Raw genomic sequence first — 21,910 nt, forward strand, 5'->3', positions numbered from 1 at the left:
AAAGAACATTTTAAATTATCAGCAACAAACTTTTTATCACGATTATGACACCCGAAACAAAAGCAATGTTCGTCTCCCTTTATTGAGGCTCAACAAAACTCAAAAAGGTTTTGAATATATGGCACTAAAGTTTTTCAATTGTTTACCTGATACCGTCAAAGCACTATCCAACCGAGAATTTAATCGCTGTATTAAAAATGTTCTTTTAGCTCAAGCCTTTTACTCCACGGATGAATTTATAAATTTCGATTTTAGTTTGATGCTATAGGTTACAATTTAGAAATATGTTTGATGACGAGTGTATGTAATTCTTGTTGATTACCTAAACACAATAAACTTTATTATTATTATTATTATTATTATTATTATTATTAAAATAAATGAACACACTTAAAGGTAAGACTATCAGGTGGTTATGACAATATTTCTTTGAGTAGATTAAAACTTATTGCACATTCCGTCACCCTACCATTATCCCCACGACTACACTATACAATCATTGCCTTATTGAGGGATATTTTCCTACTGCTTTAAAAAATGGGATTATAATACCTTTACATAACAGTGGGGTAAGACCAAGGTAAGTAATTACAGACCAATTGCACTGACCAGTTGTTTGTCAAAAATATTTGAAAAAATTACTGTCTTTCTTCCAAAGATTTAGTATTCTTTCTGAATCACAGTATGCGGATTTATGAAAAATAAATCGTCTGAAGATGCGCTGACTGACCTTGTTAAAAAAATTATAACGTCTATCAAAGATTAAGACAGTCGGATCTCAAAGCCTTCCCCATACATTTATTGTTGTACTATTAAAACACGACTATAGTTTCGGCGATAATCGCCATCATCAGGTGAAGTTAATTATTAATGATGGAAGAAAATTGAAGACAGGTTGAAAATGAAAAGAATAGAAGGTGCTGAAGTTACTCAAATACTTTCACAAATACTTAGTATTCGAATACTTCGCATAGTACTTGAATACTTAACCTTCCTTTTTTCGAAAGAAAATTCCAAGGGCTGTAACTTTTGAACTAGTAGCCCAATCTTGGAACTGTTTGAAATTATGGATTCTACAGGCCACATTCTATAAGAAAATTTTTCTCCGGGTCGATCTGAGACAATCTTTTCTTCGAGGTTCAAAAAAAGGCAGTGTATAACCTTCCTTTTTTACCAAAAATCGACTACACCAAAATTTCTCGGGAAAACACTTTTTCTTATTAATTTTGGTGCGTAGAATCCAAAACAATTCGTACTTTTTCGATCAGACTTCTCAATCAAAAGTTATAGACTAGAAACCAATTTCGAAAGAAAATTCAAAGGGCTGTAACTTTTGAACTAGTAGCCCAATCTTGGAACTGTTTGAAATTATGGATTTTACAGGCCACATTCTATAAGATTGATTTGTGTAAAGTATTTACTATTTAGTATTCAAAAACTTTTTGAAAGTATTCTGCCCAGCTCTGGCTTAAACCTAACTCATTTACACATTTGCTAGTAAACTATTAATTCATTTGCCGATTTCCGGGTTTATCTATAATACAGGTATTGTTTGGTGGGATTATTGAATTAGGTGCGTGTACTTAAGGAAGCAATTAGTTTCGAAGTTTTGCTTACCGATAAAACTTTATAATAAAGCGCTCGACACAGAATGTATCTGTAACTACCGTTCATCAATTTATGATTAGAAAAACTTAATTTTAATGCCCTTGTAAGTGGTCTTCAATACCACTGGGGGATTACTAAACCAATCAAATCAATTTCTAAACATAGTCGTATTGGTGAACTGTATTAGTGTAGTACTCCAGCACATTAAAAACTGAAAGTTAAAGATCGAGCATTTGTTAATAACTATAACGTAGACATTTTCCTAGATCTAACCTTATCTAATTTCGTTTTAAATGCCCTAAACGTTGTCACGGTTAGTTTTGATGTTAAGTGTAGGAATTTTGGTTTTCTTGTCTTCGGAATTGGCACGATTCCAGATCCTTATGGTAAAGGCCGTAAAGATGGCGAATTGCTGTTACCTGAAAGTTGCTGCTGATGGTAATTGGTTAAAAATCGAGGCATCCGTTTGGTTTGGCTTGCAGAAAGCTGATTGGGGAATGTTGTAATGCCGTTTTCTACATCGATTTATGTGGATTTGGGACCACGCGGTAATTTTTTGCTCATCGGAGGATTATTCCGAATTTGTATGTGGTTGTTTCGATATGACCTGGGGTTTATTTTTAGCGGATTTTTTGGTAGGGGCTTATGTTATGGTACCGCATGAGAATTAATCGTTGTGATTTGAATTTGTATGTAGCTGCATTCGGGTTGGTTAGTTGGGGACGTTGGACGGTCCATTTTATGGGGTTTATCCACTCTTCCTTTGGATACAATTCCCTGCAATAATATCGCCCTTGATATCTATCCTTTATTTCTTTTATTTTTTGAATGGATTTTCCGCACGACTATCCTCTATGTACTCTTCTGGGTGGGGAATTTTTGGGTTATATGTTCTTGGTTGGGTGGTTTCTAGTCCTCATTGTAAAAAATCGAGTGGGTTGTGTCGGTGTTTAAGTTCGGTCTCTTAGACGAATGAAGGGTGTTTGTGTATTGGTGCGATTTGACAAAGGCAGTCTACCTTCTCAAATTATTCTATTTCCTTACTCCGCTTGTGATCCCGTTAACGTTGTGCATTGGGGTAAAAAAAAAAACTCTCCACTTTTTTGCCGAAAATACACGTTTTGAAGCACCAGGAATCCGAAACAAACAAATCTCGACTATGTCGGTCGTGTCGGTCGGTCTGTCTGTACTCTCACCGGCTAAACCGCTGAACGGATTGGAACCAAATTTGGTTCATATATTCTTAGACATAAAAGGAAGCTTTTTTATTTTATTCACAGTTAATTTATTCTTTTTATTTAGGAGCGCTATCGCTTCTAGATCTACTTCTTGTTTTTCTGCTGGAGGAAGAGGAAGAGAGCTGAACTAATCTTTGGTATACAATTCTATTCTCTACTCTTCTTGCTTCCTTTCATTTCCCCTCTTTGGGAGAATACGGAACCACTCGCGGTGTAAGTCGGTGGCAGCTGTGCCCTCCTGCCGACCCCCCCTTTTTTGTAGGTTAAGCAGACGCTCGGGAGTGGCGTGGCAGTGCAACAATCTTTCCCTTAGGCAATCTCCTGTGATGCCTCTAAGGGTCGTTCTATCTTGGATACTATCGGTATTTGCGGCTTAGCAGATGGAGCGTAGCAACCCTTGTGTTTTTTTAAGTTTATATGGTTAGTTTTGTTCCTAGTGTTGGCCGATTTACCGAAGGGCTCTATGTGGGCGTTGAAAGTTAGACTTGTCATTTGGGCGTGTATGGTCAGAGTTTTGTTTAATTGTCGGTACTAATTTTGGCATAATTATTGTTGTGGCCCCTATAAATTAAATCCATTTTAAGACTGTTATAAATTTATTACTATTAATTGTAAATAAATAAAATAATTAAATTTACGTTACAGTAATATATGAACAACTTGAATATTATTGTTACATATGTATTATTGTTTTGTTTTTGTTGTTAATTTTATTTAAGTTATTGTTAATATTATTTGCATACCTGTAAATGTATAAATTATTTAAACATTGCGTACAAATGAGTCTTTAATTCATACTTTTGATGCAACTAATAGTTTGATTCGGGAAAAGTGGAGGTTCTGGCTTGATTGAGTTAGCCCTTCCACTTTAAAAATAGGTTTTCCGGCAGAACTAAGGGGGTACAAATTGGAACTTTGTGGGTACAAATTCGTTTTTGTATTTGATTTGGGGAAAATGGGGGTGCCAACTGTATTGATATAAATTGAGTAAAAAATTAGCACATATAACATCTTGTTATATGTCAGTTTTCTTCTTTTTTTTTCTGTTGTCACTAACCACTTCTTCTTTTTCATTTATAATTTCAGTTATTCCATATTTTCTACTTCAGATTCTCTAATGTGAACGGCAAATACACTTCTGGAATACCCTTAATTGTACTCCAATTACTGTTTGCGACCTATACTTCCTAGGTTTCTGCATTAAGAACTGTACAAGAAATGCGTCTCATTAACAAAAGCAAACTTTTAATTTATTAGAATCATTTTGCTACAGTCAACTAACATAACAATTTTTCGAAGAGGAATTGAGAAAAATACATAAGAGCATCAAAGACAAAGTACATTTTAAAACGAGATCAAGCATAAAAACTGGAGATTAAAAAAGCGTGACTATTTAAAATCTCGAAAAGTTTCTCGTCTCAACAGCTTATGGAATCGGTCCAAAAACACTTGCGAAAGTTTGCTAAAATACCAATTAGACGTACGCAAGGCCCGTTCGCTTAACTTAATTAGCTGAAAACGTAACTCGCGGAATATTTTCCGTATACGTAATAATATTTCGGCACGTTTATCGATTTTAAACTTTGCGAAATAGTTAGGTTAGAGAAGCATAGTTTTCCAATTTTGGCAAAAGTAGGCTGAGAGAAAATTGTTCGCTCACCTTTCGGCTTCGACGTTGTAATTCAATACGGGAGTAGCAATTAGTGTCATTGCGGGCGAGTGATTTGTCGAGGAGCACATTTGGATTTTCGCATTTCCGAAAAGAAATTAGCGGTTGTACAGTTCGTTGCGGGCAAAGCGAGCATGCAGGTGCAAGGAAGGCCGAATTTTAAGCGGGGTTACATTCATGAAATTTGCATTAATTGCGAGAAGGCACATTTAATTTACCTTCTAAAGAATCTTGAATCAGTCATCAGAAAACAAGAAAAAATCAATGAAGATAAGATGTCAATCTTAGCACACGCACAGTACACCAAGTTTATAAGGTTGACAGTCAGATTTAAAGCACAGATTGTTTAAACAATAGAATAATAACAAGTACAGCAATAGGAAATTAAGAGAGTACGACTAGGAAAGTAGGCTGTGGCCGATCCGAGGGTGAGGGCGCCAAACTGACAGTAAATAGTAGGGGTGGCAACATCCCCGAAAAGACCTGTGCGCCTGCGAACACTGAAAACGTCGATAAGGCGCTCTTTTCGAATTTATTTTAATTTCTTGATGAGCACTAATTACTAATAAGTAGTACCCATAGGGTATCCTTCTGGTACCCCCCAATCCTTATCACAAAAAACCTCAACGGAAAGAGAGCAAGTTATGCAAGCACGCGGTTGCATAATTGAATCCAATTGAATTTAAGGGAACTTTTCGCATTTAAAAATACTTTCGGTTTAATCGCAAATCGACGCGTTTTTTTTTCTATCGAACATCGAGATTGAAACGTCGAGATCTGCGATTTAATTGATTTCCACGGTTGTAAAGGACGAAATACTTGTAATAAACCGCTCAGAGTTCAGCCAGTCAACGCTTGAAGCTTTTACAAAAGCTCAGTAGTACACTTTGCGATAGATATTTCGTGTGGAATTATTCGATTTTCATTAGATGAGAAAGATCTTGAATACATTCAATGCGTAATGAAATGAGAAAGATAAAAATACGTGTTGCCAAACAATAAATAGTTATTACCAAACGAGAGTCACCAAATTATCCTGCGCCAATCACTTGCTTTAATAATTCTCAGAAAAGAATGCAAAAGGAATCAAATGTCAAGAAAAATCGTGTCCGGTCCCTGGCCCTGCAATTAAAGGGTGGCCAACTAATAGTCACTCGAATACCTCTTTCTAAAAATTGTTAATGTAATTATACAATATTGTACAATTTATTGCAAACTCTTGGATTATTGCAGGATTCAGGAGATTAGCACTTATTACACAGTTATTATTGATGTTAAATTATAAGTTTATTGAAAACTATATGAACAATGACTTTTATTATATCTGATATTAGAAAATTACTTTCAGTTACTTGATCCGAATTCACGTATCAATCATTTTAACAAATTATCTTCAACACTTCCCCTTGATATGTGAATTATTCTTTATCGACTATTTCACATTTAGAAATACCTAATATTTCTAAACATTTTTGATACTTTGGCTTTGGCCCTTTGTCATTATATCTGCAGCCATTTCCTTCGTAGATATATATATTCGATTTTTGGACCCTCCTTACTTTGAATAATTTCTCGTATAAAGTGACGTTTCACATCAATATGTTTGGTTCTGTTGCAAAAAACTGGGTTTTTCGACAACTTTATTGCGCCATTCTTATCACAGAACAATATTCCTTTCGCTTTTTGCTCAAATCCGAGTTCTGTAAGAAATCGATGTAAGTAAACAGATTCCTTTGCAGCTTCGGTTAACGCCATGTATTCTGCTTCAGTAGACGATAAGGCTGGGGTGCTCTGTTTTCTCGATTCCCATGAAATTGGACTTCCTCCTAAAATGAATGTGTATCCAGTATACGATCTTCTATTTTCGACACAATTTGCGTAGTCCGCATCCACGTAACCTTTTAACGATTCTGCTGTCTTCTGATATTTTAGACCAATATTTGACGTACCCTTTAGATACCGGAGTACTCGTTTTGCAGCTATCCAATGTGTCTTGGTGTAACAGGAGTTGTACTGACTAAGATAACTGACTGCGTGAGCTATATCAGGTCTCGTAGAAACTGCTAAATACATTAATGATCCCACGAGTTCTCTGTATGGAAGATGTTCTGAACCTTCTAGTTCTTCCTTGCTTGTAGGTTTTTGTAATCTGGTTCCCAATTCAATCGGCGTACAGACTGGTTTACAATCTTCCATTTTGAATCTTTCGAGTATATCCTTCAGATATCCTTTCTGACACATTATAATTCCATCGTCAGTTCTTGAGAATTCTATTCCTAGGCAATATTTTACATTCCCGAGATTCATGATTTCAAATAAATTTGATACATAAATTTCAAATTCCTTTATCCGTTTCTTGTCCTTTGAGATAATTACGATATCATCAACGTATACCGCTAATAGGAATATTTCTTCCCCTCGTCCCAAATAGAACACACACGGATCATAATTTGATGGTGTGAGACCGAATTTCTTCATATCTTTTTGAAATCTCTCAAACCATGATCTTCCAGATTGATGAAACCCATAAAGTGCCTTTAGCATTCTGCACACTTTGTTTCCTCCCAAGAAAGATTTTAGCATTTCTTTGGTCTTTTTGCTGATTGTGTTGTTACTTGGCTCTGTTGTGATAATTTTTCGCAACATGTCCTCCACGTATTCCGGAGTTTCCATATATGTTTCTTCTTTTAATACTCCATTTAGATATGCAGATGCAACATCATATTGTTTCATTTCCATTTGATGTTGAGCCGCTAGAGACGTAATCAATCGTATTGAACTTTGTCTTGCCACTGGTGCATACGTCTCGTCGTAATCTATGCCGGGACGTTGACCAAAACCTCTGACGATGATTCTTGCCTTCCTCGTATCCAGTGTTCCGTCAGCCTGGTACTTGTTTCTTAAGATGAGGATGAGACGACTTCCAATAATTCGTTTGTTTTTCGGTCGATCTACAAGAACCCATGTGTCATTTTTGATAATGGATTTTAGTTCCGATGCCATTGCTTCAATCCATTCGTTCGAATCTTTTCCGTTGAGTGCTGATTGAACAGGAATTTCTGCCATGTTTGCAAATTCAATAGGTTCTTCAACGATTCTAATCATATTGTATTGCTTTTGAGGTCTTCCCCTGAGTCCAGTATGTATAAGATGAGGTCTTCCCCTGCCTCGTTTCATTATTATCTCTGGTTCAGGTCCTTCTATTTCATCGTCTGGTACATCGTCTTCTGCTCGATAATTCGGTTGCTGATGATTGAAATTTCTCTCTCTTCTGAAATTTTCGTCGTTTTTACCAACATTTCCTTCTCTATGTGCTATTTCTTGATTTCTTGGATTCTCGTTGTTAACGTCTCCATCTTGCTGCATCATTAGATTTTTAAGAATTCGGTTGTATTCTCCATCAGTTTGTTCCGCATCGAACCAATTCTCTTCTTCATTAATTTCGACATCTGGAACTTCTACTTCATGTGATTTCATCGGTATTCGGTATTTTATTATTCGGTAATAAATTTTATATCTCGTGTGATGTCAATTTTTCTCTCTTCTGGGATCCACACTCTGTACGCCTTGGATATTTCTGCATACCCGACAAATATTCCCGCTTTAGATCGAGCCTCGAATTTTCCTGGATTTTGTTCCCTGTTTCGAGTATATACTGTGCATCCAAATTCCCGAAAATAATTAACGTTCGGTATTTTTCCAGTCCAAAGTTCGTGTGGTGTTTTTCCTCCCAAACTTCTCGATGGACATCGATTTCTGGTGTAGTTGGCTGTGTTGATTGCTTCGCCCCAGAACGATTGAGGTATCTAGATTGTATCAACATGCATCGCGCCATTTCTACCAGTGTACGATTTCTTCTTTCGGCGATCCCATTTTGTTGTGGTGTGTGTGACGGTTAATCGTCTATTGATTCCATTTGTTCTCAAATATTCATCAAAGACTTTATTTACGTATTCTGTTCCATTATCGGATTGTAAATATTTAATTTTCTTTCCTGTCTGATTTTCAACCAGTACTTTGTAATCTTTAAATGCGTTGAAAACGTCACTTTTATTCTTTAAAAGTTTTACCACACAGCATCCAGAATACTCGTCGATGAATATTACAAAATATTTTGCTTTTCCATTTGATTCTACTCAGGCTGGTCCCCAGACATCTGAATGAATTATTTCTAGTAATTCTTCTGATTTCTTTTCTCGTATAGGAAATGGAGTTCTTGTTATTTTTCTTTGAATACAGATTTCGCATTCGAGACCTTCCCTGACTGCATCGATGTTAATACCTCTAATAGTACCCTTTCTTGAACCATCTTGAAGATCTTTAAAGTTTACGTGACCCAATCTTCGTTGCCATATTTCGATTTTATTTAGTCTCGATTGTTTCGTCGTCACTTCTGGTACAGAATTGCATTCATTCGTTTCTTCTTGAATTATGTACAATTCGTTTATTCTCCTTGCTTGGAGAATCAACTTCCCAGTTTCCTTGTCGACGATATTTGCGGTTTTATCATTGAAAGTGACTATCATCCCATTGTCTGTTATTTTTCCCACAGATAGGAGATTCATTCTCAAATCTGGAACGTAGAACGTATCTTGAATTTTTATTTCCTTGACTTTTCCGTCAAAATTCGACTTAATTTCCACTGTTCCTTTTCCTTTGATCTCTGTAAATGAATTGCTGGCGAGTTTTAGTTTCCCTCCATTTGTATTCTGCAGTTTTGTGAAACTTTCCTCATCTTTGCATAAATGTGACGTACATCTGCTATCAACACACCAATTGTTTTTCCCATAATTGAGTAATCCTCCAAAAGCTTCTGGTACAACTTCAGAGTACATTGTTGTAGCTTCCACGTTGTTTGCTTTAGCGGAATTGTCTGGCTTTCCTTTTCGGTTACAAAATTTGGCCATGTGTCCTTTCTTTCTACAGCGGTTGCATTTATACGGAAATTTCTTTTCCTTTTCAATTTCCTCCGATGACTTTTTATCGAAATTCTTCTTTGCGACCATGGCATTTTGTATTCCTGTTTCTGCATGGTGCTTCCTTGAATCTCGACATTCAATGATTTTGATTCTCAGTTCTTCGGGGTCCGGTAATGTGTCTTGAGACTCCATTGTGGTGCAAAATACCTCAAAACTTGGCGGAAGGCTTAGTAAAACGAGATAAGAAAATAATTCCTTACTAATTTCCAGTGACAGTTCTTTGAGTTTCTGCCACGTTGTAAACATCTCATTTAAATGTTTCCTAACATCCTCTCCGTCTTCTAGTCTCGTTACCGCTAATTTTCTGATCATCATTGATTTTCTAAGTGGTCCTTGCGTCATGAATTTTCTGCAGTTTATCCCACATTTCTTTTGACGTCTGACAATCATTGGTTAATTCAATTTGCTCACCGGTCATTGCAAGAGTCATCAAGGATTGTGCATGCTCATCCTTTTTCAACCAGACTTTTCTTGCAATTGTTGATGCTGCTGTTGAATTTCCATTTTCTTCGAATTGTAATTCTGGTTTCACATTTTCTCCTGATGTGAATTCCCATAAGTCATTCAGATTTAAAATCGCCTTCATTTGACGACACCATGAACGATAATTTTCGTGTGTCAGTGGTTCAATTTTTGCTGGTCCATACGATGTCATTTTTTCTTCAAATTAAAAAATGTTTCCCACGTATGTTCGTCCAGTTATTATGATGCAACTAATTTATTTCCACAACTTCCTGGTCTGGGCCCATAACCTCTTGGATTATTGCAGGATTCAGGAAATGATTAGTACTTATTACACAGTTATTATCGATGTTAAATTATAAGTTTATTGAAAACTATATGAACAATGACTTTTATTATATCTGACATTAGAAAATTACTTTCAGTTACTTGATCCGAATTCACGTATCAATCATTTTAACAAATTATCTTCAACACAAACGATGCGATAGTTCAAACCGTCCGTTTCAGGCCCGATCCTGATAATTGCCATGGATCACAATATACCCCCCCCCCCTCAGGATCCATCGATCACTGAACTCGAAAAAGAGTCGCACGGGAAAGTTATACTTTGTACAAACCAATTTATTTCGATCAGACCTGTCATTAGAATACCATAAAGGGTAGAACATGTGTTTAACTCCCCCCCCCCCCCATTTTCTAAAGTTTAACTTAGCATTACTTGGAAGTTCGAGCTATCCTGCTCTCAATAAAAACTAAAACAGCTGGGGTTGATAATATCAACATTACTTTATGCATTGTATATTGTATATCGACAATTCTACCGTTCATACAATAAATTTCTGTTTTGAAACGAATAGGTACCTTTCCAAGGGTTAGGAAATACGCACAGGTCGTTCCAATTGCTAAAAAACCCACCGCAGAAGGATATTACGATCTTAAACCAATACCAATTTCCTTGACCCTATTGATCATTTTTAGCCCTTTGATCTTTTTGAATCATTTTGATCATTCCTTTAATCTCTTTGATCTCGTTCACCCCTTTGATTCCTTTGACCTATTTTTTCACTTTTCTCACTTTGATTGACCCGGAAATGTAACCTACGAAACTATTTCCAGATGTGTAGTATAGTTAAACAAATTAATAAACAAAACTAACAAACATATAATTCCGATACAAAATGGGGTGGGTTTTTTTGAAAGACTGCTCGGGATAGTTTGTTAAGAAGAGTTTTAGGTAGAGCTAGGTAGGGTAGAGTTGTTTCGGACGGATCAGGACCTCCTGTTTTGCATACCAATCCATCTTGGGGACTTCCTGAATCCTCCCTTACGCGAAGATCTTCGATAAATAGCGGAAATGAGAATTTGACAAATCGCGAATTAAAAAACACGATTGTAGTCCTTGAATATACAATTACCACCTCACGACATTGTATGAATTATTATTGATTTTAACTCGTCACCTCCTCAATTAGAAACTCGATACTTACGAAAAATCGCTAGGTAAATAGCAACGCAATTTGATACCATTAAGGAAGTCACGAAATTCTGTAACATGCAAGTAGTCGGATTAATTGAAGGATAATTTGGCGCTTAGGCAAGGTAAGTGTACCTACCTAAGAGCGTATAGTTAAGTAGGTCAGTAACAACTCGCCACTTCCTTTAATTTTTTACGTTCTTAAATAATCAGCGCTTCAGGATGTTTCCTTGTTTGTATTAAAATTGTTTCCGCTTTCGAGGAATGAGTTATTATTCAAAGGCGCAGGTACCTACGTTTATTATTTATAAACGCACTTCTTGTGCCTTCTTATGTATGTTGCAAAAGGAACACTCATACAGGCTGGAGTTACATAATTTATAAGTTGGGCACTTATATTCGTTACCCTCAAACAGTGGTTTAAACACCAAGTGTGTTCGTGAGGGAATATTTTATAATTAATGTACGAGCCCAAAGGGCGAGTTAGCTTTAACTTAGATTTACCTCATTTTATTAAACCTTTGATAATGAAACGTGACTGTGTTTTAAAAACTTAGTTAGGATTAAATTAACCCTTTCATTACTTTGTAAGGAAGGCCCAGTTTATTTTGGGGTTGATAATCTGTCTTTGATTGTGAGCAATTATTTTCTATGCCACTTTCTTTCTATTCATCAATCGCCCTGCGCCCCGACGCTGTTTTTATATTTTTCATTTTTGTTTCGTCTTCGAATATACAATTTGGTGTCCTTCCGTTGAACCCTAATATCCATTTATAATATCTTCTTTGTACGTTTTCCAATTCCCCTAATTCCTTCCACCCCCATATCTCAGTTCCTTACATAAGCACCCCTTTCATCATTGAATCGAAAACGTATTTTGTTATTCTAAAAGAAAGTGGAGTTTTTCAACTCGAGTTCAGTCAATTGAACACAATTTACACATAATTTTTTTCTGAAACTATAATCAAAATTGAAAAATCATCGTATGCAATAATGACGCTAAGCAATCTAGAGTCAAGTATGTTTCAATTTTAAACGTCATTATTAAGATTGTTTTTTACTTTCCTCACTAGAGAGGAAAATCACGTTTTCTTCGCCATTTTTAAAGACGAAAGTAGTTGTTTTTAAAGTAGTTTCAGATTAAAGTTGTTTAAAAATTTTTTTTATAAATGAACTTACTACAACCATTGAATAAAAAAGTAATGTTTTATTCAATGCTATCATTGAATAATAAATTCAGATTCTTTATTCAATGATGCTATACAACGTAGTAACTAACACAATGGAACACGGCATTTTTCCAGAAAAACTAAAACTAGCTACCGTAATACCATTCTTTAAAAAAGGCGAACCGGAAAAATTCGAAAATTACTGATCGATTAGCTTGCTATCGTCTTTTTCAAAAATTTTGGAAAAAAATCATAAGTAATAGACTGGCCAGTTTTCTTGTAAAGTGCAAAATGTTAGAAACAATCAGCTCGGTTACATTAAAGGTAAAGGCAATGAAATAGCTGTCTTTCATTTTGTGAACGAAGTGTCAACCGTCGTGGATAAGAAAGAATTGCCCCTAGGTACCTATTTATTATAGATTTATCTAAAGGTTATGGATATGTAAATGCTAATACGTGTATTACTAAAAGAATATGGAATACGAGGCATATCACTGTCGTATTTAACTAAACAAACTCAGAAATTGGTATTTTGGTTTTTGGTTTTTTGTTTAAATAGAAAGAGTGAAGGCTGACTGAGGTGAATGCGTCTGTGTGGCCCTTACTCCTGTCTATCTCAAACAAAGGATTGTATTAGGGCATAGGTGCCCAACGGGGGCCTGTGGGCGCTGCAGGATTCCAGGCGGACAGTAAGGGTCCTCAGGAGTAAGTGGGGGGTCGTTAATTATGTACATACAGAGAAAGGAAAAGTCGTAACAATTAGAAAATTAGTTTTACTCAAATATTGATTAACTTAGTACCTACTACCAGAGCTGGACAGTATTCGATTTTGTAAATACTTTTTAGCATTCAAATCCTTTAAATTATTCAAATACTTTGTAATTAACTACTTTTATGGAAGCAGTATTTGTATTTGTAACTCAAATACTTTCACAAATATTTAGTATTCGAATATTTCGCAAAGTATTTGAATACTTTGAGAAGTATTCGAATACTTCGCATAGTATTTGAATACTTATTAACCTTCCTTTTTTTTTACCAAAAATCGACTGCACCAAAATTTCTCGGGAAAACACTTTTTCTTATTAATTTTGGTGCGTAGAATCCAGATGATTCGTACTTTTTCGATTAGACTTCTCAATCAAAAGTTATAGACTAGAAACCAATTTCGAAAAAAAATTCAAAGGGCTGTAACTTTTGAACTAGTGGCCCAATCTTGGAACTGTTTGAAATTATGGATTCTACAGGCCACATTCTATAAGAAAATTTTTTTCCGGGTCGATCTGAGACAATTTTTTTTTCGGGGCTCAAAAAAAGGCAGTGTATAACCTTCCTTTTTTACCAAAAATCGACTGCACCAAAATTTCTCGGGAAAACACTTTTTCTTATTAATTTTGGTGCGTACAATCCAAAACAGTACGTACTTTTTCGATCAGACTTCTCAATCAAAAGTTATAAACTAGAAACCAATTTCGAAAGAAAATTCAAAGGGCTGTTACTTTTGAACTAGTAGCCCAATCTTGGAACTGTTTGAAATTATGGATTCTACAGGCCACATTCTATAAGAAATTTTTTTTTCCGGGTCGATCTGAGACAATTTTTTTTTCGGGGCTCAAAAAAAGGCAGTGTATAACCTTCCTTTTTTACCAAAAATCGACTGCACCAAAATTTGTCGGGAAAACACTTTTTCGTATTAATTTTGGTGCGTAGAATCCAAAACAATTCGTACTTTTTCGATCAGACTTCTCAATCAAAAGTTATAGACTAGAAACCAATTTCGAAAGAAAATTCAAAGGGCTGTAACTTTTGAACTAGTAGCCCAATCTTGGAACTGTTTGAAATTATGGATTCTACAGGCCACATTCTATAAGAAATTTTTTTTCCGGGTCGATCTGAGACAATTTTTTTTTCGGGGCTCAAAAAAAGGCAGTGTATAACCTTCCTTTTTTACCAAAAATCGACTGCACCAAAATTTCTCGGGAAAACACTTTTTCTTATTAATTTTGGTGCGTAGAATCCAAAACAATTCGTACTTTTTCGATTAGATTTCTCAATCAAAAGTTATAGGCTACTCCAATTTCGAAAAAAAATTCAAAGGGCTGTAACTTTTGAACTAGTAGCCCAATCTTGGAACTGTTTGAAATTATGGATTCTACAGGCCACATTCTATAAGAAAATTTTTTTTTCGGGTCGATCTGAGACAATTTTTTTTCGGGGCTCAAAAAAGGCAGTGTATAACCTTCCTTTTTTACCAAAAATCGACAGCACCAAAATTTATCGGGAAAACACTTTTTCTTATTAATTTTGGTGCGTAGAATCCAAAACAATTCGTACTTTTTTGATCAGACTTCTCAATCAAAAGTTATAGTCCAAAAACCAATTTCGAAAGAAAATTCAAAGGGTTGAACTAGTAGCCCAATCTTGGAACTGTTTGAAATTATGGATTCTACAGGCCACATTCTATAAGAACATTTTTTTTCGAGTCGATCTGAGACAATTTTTTCTTCGAGGTTCAAAAAAAGGCAGTTTTTTAATGACAACATGGGTCATGCGGAAAGCGTCTTGTTTTCTTTCTAGTGATGTAAACATTTAACCTTTTTTTGGAAAATAAAAAAAGTAAATTTGTATTTTCCGATATAGCTAAAGGAACAAGGCTCTCCTATACTGAAATGGCTGAATTCGTTAAGAATTGCACTTTGGAGGATCTTAAAAGGACACTGTTTTTCGGAATGAAAAGGAAATTGAAATGACCCACATTGTTTTCCAACTAATCCTGGCGTCCCACTGCGAGCCGTGTGGGTTTCGGAGTCCTCGATCCATTGACTGGGACTGCTATGTGGCGAAACAGTCAGAGTTGTTGGATGGGTCACCTTTGCTCTGTAGGAAAGCAGGGCAGGTGGAAGAGGCGGCCTTCTTTGGTAACATAAAGGGTCTTCCTGAAGTTTAACAATTTCGTACGATCCTTATGAAGAACCCGGGGCAAAAGTGAAGCTTCCAAACGGCACATATACGTCTACTGCGGGTGAGGCTCTCACATTTCTTCTCCATAAGAGCCTGAACCCGCTGCTTTTACATTTGTTGTACCTCTGTGGACCTTCCCTGGTTTTAGGGTATATCCCCGAAGTCTGGTGAAAGGTACTTTAGCCGGCTCGTGCCAAATATGACACGGAGAAGGATTACAGGAGGGGGGGATAGTTCTGGAAGAGTCTAAGTAATTGCAATAAAATCAAATTGTTCCCAAAGTTTCAATTACGTAACACAAGTTTAAGTTTTGAAGATGTTGTCACGTCCTTGTGCTTCAAAGCAGAAATCCAGACGCTCCCGGAAAAAGGGGTTCGCGTTGCCTCGGAAGTTCTCGCACCACTTGCCTGATTTCCTGTTTCAATTCATCAAATGATCGCGGCTTGCTTATGTAGACTTTCAGTTTTGGGTACCACCACAAGAAAAAATTGCATGCAGTAGAGTTCGGGAAGCGGGGAGGTCAGGGAATGTCACCAAAACGCGAAATTAATTTACCTGGGAATAGTTGACGTAAAACATCCATTGAGGTTCGAGCTGTGGCTCCATCTTGTTGAAACAAAGTTCTCCTGAGACTGACACGCTTGATGTAAAATTTGAGAGCTCGTTGGGGACGCTAACAACTTTTGGCGAACCTGGATTTTGTAAGGGTGAAGCGATAAATCGTTTTTCAAGATTCGACGTACCGTTGGTTCATGCATTCTAAGAAATAAGCAGTGCGCAAAAACATCCTATATCGAAGCCGCGTTTAACAACACCACATTCGCTTCCATTGGTGAGGCTGCTGAAGGCTTTAGCATTAATGGGTCACTCGCAAGATAGATCTGTGCCATGCTCGGAAGTAGGGTCATTACAACTTCAATCGGGACGGCGCCGACGGGGATGAGCTCCTCGGTAACTAGAGGATGGTCGCAGGGTGGAGTGTAATCTCCAATGGTGTGGGGGCACTTCTGGGAATAGAGCATCTACACTTAGCTGTGGAGGCAGAAGCTCGGAAGGTTTCCATGCGGGTAAACGATTGGGACGAGTGGAAGGATCGAAGCAGACTTGGGCGCGGGCGGGTCTGAGAGAAAACCCTCAGATTTTATTCCCTCTTTGCAAGTAGGGATGTGATCCGTGCTGTCTTACTAAGACGAAAGAGTTATAAAGACACTCTCGCGGACAGGGGGCAATGGTGCCAATGGTGGAACTCACATCGCCAGTTCCTTAAACCTGAGAGGCTCGTGAGTGGTTTACAGGCGGAAAGGGGAAGGGTAAATATGGTAATCGACATCAGCGTCTCCCTTGGTCAGCATAGTACTTGTGTTTCAGGAAGAGATGTTACCCATCATGAGAGAACTTCCTTAGAGGCGTGCTACTAGTAAGTCGACTACTCCTAGACCTGAATAGAAGCCTGATTAGGGAGATCACCGGTGTCAGTCCTTCATCATTTTTTTATATTCGATAAAGCACTGGTTATCCAATCATTTATTCCAAAAAACGAAGAGAGCATTCATTTCGCCTTGTAAGTCCTTCCTGGTGCAATTAAGCTCCCATTCTTACCATCGAAAAAAACTCGCCCTGTATAACAAATTTGTGTACAGGCCATTATTAGGTGACCGCAGGTACGCACGCCACTGATTAATGAATATCGATAGAAACCAGTATCCATATGAGGTGCACTTCCTACGTGCTCGTGCGGAATGGACCGAACTTGAGCCAGTGGGAATAAATTACAGAAGTGAGTTACCACAAGAACCTTGAAATTGGAAATAGGTGATCACTGGTTTAAAAATTGTAAAGTTCAGTGTCCATATTGCGTGATATTTTGAGAAGAGGATTTTAAAACTGTTTTCAAAGTGACTATTTACGAAATAAATAGCGGTAAACAGTGTAAGTTCAAAGTTTTCCATTGTATTCAATTATAAATGACTCATTTTAATTACGTCCGAATTCAATTGGGATAAAAATAGTATACGACCTTGTTTTGTTTCGTTCTACATAACCTTATTTTTTTTAATAGACACAAAAATGTCACCGAGCGGGGCAGTTTATCAGCCCACGACGGTTACTTATGAAGCCAACGCATCGCCGCAAGAAAGATGGTCCGACAGACCTATAAGCTACTTAACATCATTCACCAGGACATCTGGTAACCCCTGTGGTTTGACGTGTGCCCCCATACATGATAACATCCCTACGCTATTCCTAGGAGCAGGGGCTATATGTGCGGTAATCGGTCTCATACTTCTAATCAACGGTGCCATTTTCTACTCAGATCCACAGACTATCGGCGAAGGCTTCTACTTAACCTGCACGATACTGGGTGCACTCATCTTTTGCGTGGGCGTCTTTCTCTTCGGTATGTAACCAAGAGCACTTCACCCAATAACTCATCGCTTTTAGGAATGTTTCTTCGTCAGTCACGAAGATTGTGCTGCCGTACGGGTAAAGACCCGCTCGATCCCGTTACCGGCCAAGCTCTCACAGTCAATCCGTCCACCGATCTACTGGTAGCGGCGCAGTACGCTCCCGTCTCTGAAGTCGCCTATCAACCTCCATCCGAAGACACCGAACAAAGTAAACTGATGCCGCAAGAGCACAAAGACGAAGATACCGACCGAATGATCGAGAGGGACCCGCGGATCGTGCTCAGTCCGCTGAATCCGACGACGCACGAGGACACCTAAGCGCCGAAGACCACTCGAACAGAAAAATCTCTATTTTTTTCATTGACTGTGTAAAGTTTAATGCTTCCAATGTTAGTGTAAGACGGAACGGTATTAGGTGCTTGCGAAACTGAGCTAGACATCGAATTGATGTTTTAACATTCCATTTTTTAATTTAGTTGGTTTTCTTCTATTACATAGAAGAATAATTTTAACTAGCGTTGCACCCTTTTTTTTCGCTTAAACGTGCATGGTTGGTGATCAGTTTGAATCTCATTGAAACAATTGACTTAATTGCAAGACTGTTCTTTTTTCCTTAATTTATTATAAACAATTTGTAGTTAGGATCACTTTGTATTTTAGTATCGAGAATCTCCGCATTTTTCGGTATTGTGCACACGTACACAACATTCCAAAATAGGGGAGGATATTTTAAGTAATTCCATCCAAATGTGCATAAGTATTAAGTAAAAGTCTGCACTGAATTGACACACTTTACAAATTGGCGTTATTGCACCGTTTTGTAAAATTATAGATTAGTTTTTTTATACAAACTTTAGGGATTCCAAACAAAATTCGATGTAGTCTTAAACTCACTGTGTTAGTTATACTAAGCACGTCTTAGTAGTTGTATGTTCTAAGTTAAAATAAAGTTGAGTTCCCATAATTTTTCTTCTCTTATTAATCAAGATCAATAAACTGACCTGTCCTTGAGCTATATCTAAAGGGGGTCACTGAAACTGTGATTATTGATATACAATTAATGAAAAACTTGTTTGTCTTCATACTCATTAGGATTAAAAAATAGGAACATTAATTTATGTTGTTTAGAGCTGTAGTATGGACACGGATAAAATTTCAACTGCAAAGAGTCTGGAACATAACTGCAATCTCCCACACCAGTATGGTAGGTGATAATGAGGTGGCAAGTACTGTGCAATGTTTACCCATAAATTCAGCAGAAGGGTACCTTTGACCCTTTCAAAATCCGCCGTAAGATTGCCCAAAGGAACTACAGTCTATATGTCATTCTAGCTCATGGCACTGCTTAAATTTTCATCTCTGTATAAGTCAGTCACCAGAACAGGTAAAATTTGTATTGAAAGGGGATCAATTCTCACATTCACAGTGCCCACGCACGGACCAAAACGGTGCTGAACAGGTGGAGAAATACGGCCAAAAGGGGGTGCGTACGCAAAATGCAATAGAACGACCATTTTTATAAGAAAACCAGGAGAGGGAAGTGAGGAGAGCCTCAACGAACAGATAGTGGTACTGAAAGAGGATACCAACAAGGCCTAAGTGTAGATAGTCAAGGCAAATTCCAAGAATATTGACATCTACCCCACAAAGGGGACCTTTGCGAATACAACTACGCACAGAGGGAAGGGTACAATACAATCAACGTGTAGGAGTCAACAAGGAAGCCACTCTAAGGGATAAAAAGCAAAACGGGCAACAGCAAGTCCATGATAAATGAATTAAGGAGAAGTTAGAGATGTAAGATCTACTACTGGCGCCCAAAAGACATGTTTTATAAGAGGGACAGATGGGATTTCAGGCACCGGGTAAAAGATTGCAAGAAAGACAGAACGAAGGCATGCCGAGTGGTACGAATGGTTCTAGAACAATTCGCGTCATAATTCTCAGAAAGATTACTTCACATCCACCTTCGTTCTTTATCGCCGACGACTAATCTATCTAACGGTTCCAGGTAGGGGCCAAAAGAGAGAGGAGAGAGTCTATAACAAGGTTCCAAAGTTTGGGAGGTTTTGCCACATCCGTCTATTCCTTCGACGACGATAAAGGCTCCGGCTTAAGGCATGCAAAATTAAATTGTACCTATTATCATTGAATTTATAACTAAATTCAATGCTATTATTTAAATATATTCGAATAAAATATTGCCAGACATCTAACGGTATACAATGGAATCACGTCCACTAAAACCAGGTTCTATTTAGCATTTCCTAGCACAGAGGTCGCGACGTGAATTACTGATTTTTAAAGACCTTTTTTTCTTATCCTCCATTTCATATTCTCCTAATACTAGGGCTTGAAAGTTTATGCTTCATATATAAAAAAACCTTAACGTGCTTCGGCAGGTTGCCTATACTCTGTCAATCAAGTAATGCATACGCAAACAATGGTAAATTTGTTTCTAAATTAACATTGACGCCTAATATTGATGGAAAACGGAGCTTAAATATTCTTAGTTTCAGTTTTATCATTGAATAATGAAACCTTAATTTTGCACATAAGACTTCTCAATAAAAAGTAATGGACTAGAAACCAATTTCGAAAGAAAATTCAAAGGGCTGTAACTTTTGAACTAGTAGCCCAATCTTGGAACTGTTGGAAATTATGGATTCTACAGGCCACATTCTATAAGAAAATTTTTTTTCCGGGTCGATCTGAGACAATTTTTTTTTCGGGGCTCAAAAAAAGGCAGTATATAACCTTCCTTTTTTACCAAAAATCGACTGCACCAAAATTTCTCGGGAAAACACTTTTTCTTATTAATTTTGGTGCGTAGAATCCAAAACAATTCGTACTTTTTCGATCAGACTTCTCAATCAAAAGTTATAGACTAGAAACCAATTTCGAAAGAAAATTCAAAGGGCTGTAACTTTTGAACTAGTAGCCCAATCTTGGAACTGTTTGAAATTATGGATTCTACAGGCCACATTCTATAAGAAAATTTTTTTTCCGGGTCGATCTGAGACAATTTTTTTCTCGGGGCTCAAAAAAAGGCAGTGTATAACCTTCCTTTTTTACCAAAAATCGACTGCACCAAAATTTCTCGGGAAAACACTTTTTCTTATTAATTTTGGTGCGTAGAATCCAAAACAATTCGTACTTTTTCGATCAGACTTCTCAATCAAAAGTTATGGACTAGAAACCAATTCCAAAAAAAATTCAAAGGGCTGTAACTTTTGAACTAGTAGCCCAATCTTGGAACTGTTTGAAATTATGGATTCTACAGGCCACATTCTATAAGAAAATTTTTTCCGGGTCGATCTGAGACAATTTTTTTTTCGGGGCTCAAAAAAAGGCAGTGTATAACCTTCCTTTTTTACCAAAAATCGACTACACCAAAATTTCTCGGGAAAACACTTTTTCTTATTAATTTTGGTGCGTAGAATCCAAAACAATTCGTACTTTTTCGATCAGACTTCTCAATCAAAAGTTATAGACTAGAAACCAATTTCGAAAGAAAATTCAAAGGGCTGTAACTTTTGAACTAGTAGCCCAATCTTAGAACTGTTTGAAATTATGGATTCTACAGGCCACATTCTATAAGAACATTTTTTTTCCGGGTCGATCTGAGACAATTTTTTTTTCGGGGCTCAAAAAAAGGCAGTGTATAACCTTCCTTTTTTACCAAAAATCGACTGCACCAAAATTTCTCGGGAAAACACTTTTTCTTATTAATTTTGGTGCGTAGAATCCAAAACAATTCGTACTTTTTCGATCAGACTTCTCAATCAAAAGTTATAGACTAGAAACCAATTTCGAAAGAAAATTCAAAGGGCTGTAACTTTTGAACTAGTAGCCCAATCTTGGAACTGTTTGAAATTATGGATTCTACAGGCCACATTCTATAAGAAAATTTTTTTCCCGGGTCGATCTGAGACAATT

At 37.0% G+C, this 21,910-nt stretch overlaps 1 protein-coding gene across 2 annotated transcripts; it reads left to right on the forward strand.

The window, feature by feature from the left end:
• Positions 1-17,264: 17,264 nt before the first annotated feature.
• On the forward strand, positions 17,265-18,935 carry LOC116179104. 2 transcript variants are annotated; one of them, XM_031498816.1, is made up of 4 exons: positions 17,265-17,492; positions 17,623-17,751; positions 17,812-17,961; positions 18,006-18,935. In XM_031498816.1, the coding sequence occupies exons 2-4, from the start codon at positions 17,631-17,633 to the stop codon at positions 18,287-18,289; spliced, it is 555 nt and encodes a 184-aa protein (XP_031354676.1). In that variant the 5' UTR covers positions 17,265-17,492; positions 17,623-17,630; the 3' UTR covers positions 18,290-18,935. The 2 variants fall into 2 exon arrangements, with proteins under 2 accessions (XP_031354676.1, XP_031354675.1); XM_031498815.1 differs by having other exon boundaries at positions 17,269-17,492; positions 17,623-17,961.
• Positions 18,936-21,910: the final 2,975 nt, after the last annotated feature.

This window comes from Photinus pyralis, unplaced genomic scaffold, assembly GCF_008802855.1.
Source record: "Photinus pyralis isolate 1611_PpyrPB1 unplaced genomic scaffold, Ppyr1.3 Ppyr1.4_LG8, whole genome shotgun sequence".
Lineage (NCBI taxonomy): Eukaryota > Metazoa > Arthropoda > Insecta > Coleoptera > Lampyridae > Photinus > Photinus pyralis.

Excerpts from the sequence above, each read along its gene's own strand:
- LOC116179104 (XM_031498815.1), top strand. The coding sequence starts at position 17,631 with ATGTCACCGAGCGGGGCAGTTTATCAGCCCACGACGGTTACTTATGAA. Across the intron at positions 17,962-18,005 it reads CGTGGGCGTCTTTCTCTTCG|GAATGTTTCTTCGTCAGTCA; the intron begins GTATGTAACCAA and ends CATCGCTTTTAG.